Here is a 4,435-nt window from a genome sequence, read left to right as displayed (position 1 = left end):
CCCCCCGCCACCAGGCCCGCCCACGTCCCCTCCGCGGAGGCCAAGCCCTGAGCCTGACCCACGGCCAGCCGGGGCCCCAGGCCCGCCCAGGCCCGGGCCAAACTGCACTCACCGCAGTCGCCCTGCCCGGGCTGAGCGACACACCGAGGGGCAGCGAGTGCGGGTGTTTCTGGGGACCCGCGGAGCCACTGCGGACCGCACAGCAGGACCAGCACCAAAACTCCTAACGTGGGGGAGGGGAGAGGAACCCCGGCAAAGCAGAAGCGAGCCTGAAAGCATTCTGAAACCAAGTCTGCGTCCCCGGAGAGAGCACGGTGCACGCAGCCTTCAGGGCTGGGAGGCGGAGGGCACGGGGCAGGAGCAGAAAGCCAGGCGCTGGACCGCCCGCCTAGTGCCACCTGTGCAGGCACGCGGGGCCCACGCTCGGTTCGATGCTCTGCCGTCACCATTGTGCTGCTTTTTGAACAAGGGATGGTGCCAACTGTGTCGCTGGTCCTGGGGCCAGGCCCCCGGGGGAGCCGCTGAGCCGGGGAGGAAACTCCAGCACGAGCTCTAGCAGCCAGGAGCTGTCAGCCTCCACGAGAAAGGCAGGTGGAGGTGTTGGCTGTCCCCGCCGGGTCTTCCTGACCTGACTTCCTACTCCAAGGCCGTCGCCAGGCCAGGTTAGCTGATGCTGAGCCTCCGTTTCCTCATCTGTAAAATGAGGCAACTGACGCCTGCCCCTCAGGACTGGTATGTGGTCTCCAGGCAGGCCCACTGCCTCATGCCGGCCATAGGAGGTGGTCAGTACCTGGGAGTGGCCCTGACGGAGGGGCCGGGTGACGACTACACTGCCGCGGGGCACAGCCCGGGCCCGAGGTCAGCCCGGAGCGGAGGGCACCCAGCTCAGCCCCTCCCCAGCCCCAGGTTTCCAACAGGACCCCTCCCTCACTTGGCCTCCAGACCACCCCTCTCAAGTCACACACACCTGGACCAACAGGCAATAATCCCTGTAGTAGAATTTCAGGCAGCCTGAACCACTCTGGATCCAGGAGACATCATCTGGGCAGGGGAACTTCCCTGGACCCCTTTAATAATTAAAATGTGACATGATCGGGCAAGCGCCCGCCCTCGGCTTGAGGACGACTGGCCAGATGCTCTCTGCCACTCACCCGCAGCCATCTGTGGTGGTTAACGAGGCAGGAAGCTGCTGCCGGCCCGACAGCCCCTCGTCCCCGCAGTCTGGACCACCCTCCCTCCCTCTACTATGGGAACCCGTGCCTGGGGATGGCACCCAGCCTCCTCGTCAGGGCTGACGTGCCCATGCCCACGGGGCACCTGTCAGCCCTGCCAGGGTTATTATCATGGGCATGAAAGGGGAGAGCTAAGAGCCAGGAGAAGCTTGTAGGCAACTTGCTCCGGGTCCCGTGGCTCGGCTGGGACACGACGCCGTGCAAGCTGCCCTGCTTCCTGCTGCTTCCTGCCTCTCCTGCCCACCCTGCAGCCCAACCGCACAGGCAGGGAGTGGAGGTGTTGGGTGGCGGGGCTTCAGGGGAACCCCAGAAGCTGCGCTGCAGGCAGGGGCGCGTGAGGTTGAAACCGACCCCCACTCGGGGCTGTGGACTGTGTGGGGTGTGGACAGAGGGCGCTCTGGCCCAGCTGTCCTGCCTTCTCCTGCCCACACCCCCGGGTCCCAGGCCTGGCGAGGGAGGCGGGGTGTTAGGGACCTTCCCTCTCCTTTCTGGATCTCCCGAGTTGACCAAAATCAAAATAGGAAACTGTTACTCTGCTGGGGCGGCGGCAAGGGTCACCCACTCAGACCTGGGGTCGGCAGACAGAAATGGCTTGTTAGCAAGGCCAGTAGGGCTCTAAGCTGTGCAGCCCCTCAGGTGTAGGTAAACCAGGCGGGCGAGGCCAGGCAGAGACAGGCCGCCTCCCTGGGCCCCGGGCTTCTCTGGGGCTGCAGATCTTGGCCAGAAAACCCTGGTAGGTCTCTCCACCTCTAGGAGAAATGGCTCTTCCTCTCCTGGGAAAGAATCTGCCTCTCAGTAGTTAAACTACCCTGGGTGGTAAAATACCCACTGCAGGCCTGGGGCCCAAGGGCTTTCTAAAACACAGGTCTCCACTCATTAAGATGCCTACCGTGGGGCTGGTGGGCTACGTCCAGAAAGTTCAAGAGACCTTGGGATCCAGGCCCAGATGGCCTTCAGGTGCCGGCAGACAGAGCAGGCCTCTGCCCTCCCTGACACTCTGACACTGCATTCCCAGCCAGGCCCTCCTGTGGCGGGTGCCGGGTGCCAGGAGAACTGGGGAAGCCAGTGGGCAGGCGGGTCAGGGAGGGGTGCGCAGGGTTCTCCCGAGGCTGAAGAGGAGATGGCCAAGCTCTACACACCGGGCCCTCAGGAATAGGTGACCCGCCCACCCACCCATGAGAAGTGGGGCTCAGGGGCCCCATGCACCCTGTCCCTCAGCACACAGGGGAAAGGGACAGAAAACGTGAGCCTCCTCCCCCCGCCCTCGCACCCCCCAGAGCCTCAGATAGACGGGTCACCACGCTCTCCCTGTGGTGCTGACTCCATCCCCCAGGCCTGAGAGGTGGCCTTCCGGGTCACCAGGGTCCAGCCAGGGCCTTCACGTGCCCCGTAGGGACGTGGCTGCACAGTAGGGAGCCGGCCCCAGCAGCAGCTTAGCACCCAGTCCTTGGTTTTGGTTTTGCTTCCTCCTGAAGTTCAGAGAGCCTGTGACGCCTGACCACCCCCAGATGGACCCAGGAGGTGTCCTCAGTGGCCCCCGAGGCAATGCCGAGCGTGGAACAGGGTCGGGGTCGGCAGGTACCGCAGGCTTCCGAGGGCTCACGTCTGCAGAGGGTGACACCCCGCCGGTCGCAGGCTCTCCGGGGCCTGTCTGCTTGTTCCCTCCAGGCTCAGCCCCGGGCTCTACCTCCAGCCAAAGCATGAATGGCATCGAGGTGGCTTCCCCTGGCCTGATGGCCAACTCCTCCCTGGCCCCCACGGAGCAATGTGGCCAAGAGACGCCGCTGGAGAACGTCCTCTTTGCCTCCTTCTACCTCCTGGATTTCATCCTGGCTTTTGTTGGCAACTCCCTGGCCCTGTGGCTCTTCGTCCGGGACCACAAGTCCGGCACCCCTGCCAACGTGTTCCTGATGCACCTGGCCGTGGCCGACCTGTCCTGCGTGCTGGTCCTGCCCACCCGCCTTGTCTACCACTTCTCGGGGAGCCACTGGCCGTTTGGGGAGATCCCGTGCCGGCTCACCGGCTTCCTCTTCTACCTCAACATGTATGCCAGCATCTACTTTCTCACCTGCATCAGCGCTGACCGCTTCCTGGCCATCGTGCACCCTGTCAAGTCCCTCAAGCTCCGCAGGCCCCTCCACGCCCACCTGGCCTGCGCCTTCCTCTGGGTGATGGTGGCCGTGGCCATGGCCCCGCTGCTGGTGAGCCCACAGACGGTGCGGACCAACCGCACGGTGGTCTGCCTGCAGCTGTACAGGGAGAAGGCCTCCCAGCACGCCTTTGCGTCTCTGGCCGTTGCCTTCACCTTCCCGTTCGTCACCACGGTCACCTGCTACCTGCTCATCATCCGCAGCCTGCGGCAGGGCCCACGCGTGGAGCGGCGCCTCAAGAACAAGGCGGTGCGCATGATCGCCGCGGTGCTGGCCATCTTCCTCGTCTGCTTCGTGCCCTACCACGTCCACCGCTCCATCTACGTGCTGCGTTACCGTGGCCACCGAGCCTCGTGCGCCGCCCAGCGTGCGCTGGCGCTCGGCAACCGCATCACGTCCTGCCTCAGCAGCCTCAACGGCGCTCTCGACCCCATCATGTACTTCTTTGTGGCCGAGAAGTTCCGAGATGCCCTGTGCAGCCTGCTGTGTGGCAAGAGGCTCCCGGGGCCGCCCCCCAGCGCCGACGGGAAAACCAACGAGAGCTCACTGAGCGCCAGGTCAGAGCTGTGAGCCAGGGGCCACCGCTCTGAGCACCGCCTCGTCCACAAGGACCAGCCCTCAGACTCACCACCAAGGAGGAGCCCGCCTCCGCCCCAGCGGCCCCGAGAAAACAAACTGCAGCCTCAGCGGGCCACCACCACCTGCTCCGAGGCCCAAACTCATCACCCGGCGCTGAGTTCTGTCTTCTCTGCCACGGAAATCCCTGAACAGGGAGCACAGAAGGGACCAGACGGCCACCCCGCTGCGGAGACTGGCCCTGCTCACTCACAGCTAGAAGACACTCAGCAACTCCACCCCCTGCTGAAGGGGCAAGGAAGCCAGAAACATTCCTGAACAATGAGCGTCTTTCTTTCCCAAGGGCCGCCTGCGAGGTTCCCAGCCTCCTTCCCCCGACAGAAACGCGCAGCGGTGAAGCTTTGCAGAGAGGACGCCGGAGACAGCTGCAAATGGCCCACGGGAAGAGGGGGGCACTAGAAGCTGGGCGGGGGCGGG

General features: G+C 64.7%; 2 protein-coding genes across 2 annotated transcripts in view; one reads left to right on the top strand and one right to left on the bottom strand.

Annotated features, from left to right (window-relative positions):
• LIMS2 (LIM zinc finger domain containing 2) overlaps window positions 1-4,435 on the bottom strand; it is a 21,963-nt gene that overhangs the window by 7,237 nt on the left and 10,291 nt on the right. The gene's annotated exons all lie outside the window — the stretch shown is intronic.
• GPR17 (G protein-coupled receptor 17) lies at window positions 2,914-3,952 on the top strand. Its single transcript, XM_007461299.1, has one exon. The coding sequence runs from the start codon at window positions 2,933-2,935 to the stop codon at window positions 3,950-3,952; it is 1,020 nt and encodes a 339-aa protein (XP_007461361.1). The 5' UTR covers window positions 2,914-2,932.

This window comes from Lipotes vexillifer, unplaced genomic scaffold (genome assembly GCF_000442215.2).
Source record: "Lipotes vexillifer unplaced genomic scaffold, Lipotes_vexillifer_v1.1 scaffold158, whole genome shotgun sequence".
NCBI classification, from domain to species: domain Eukaryota; kingdom Metazoa; phylum Chordata; class Mammalia; order Artiodactyla; family Lipotidae; genus Lipotes; species Lipotes vexillifer.
The sequence above is the reverse complement of the archived record's forward strand: the minus strand, read 5'-3'. Positions and strand labels throughout refer to the sequence as shown.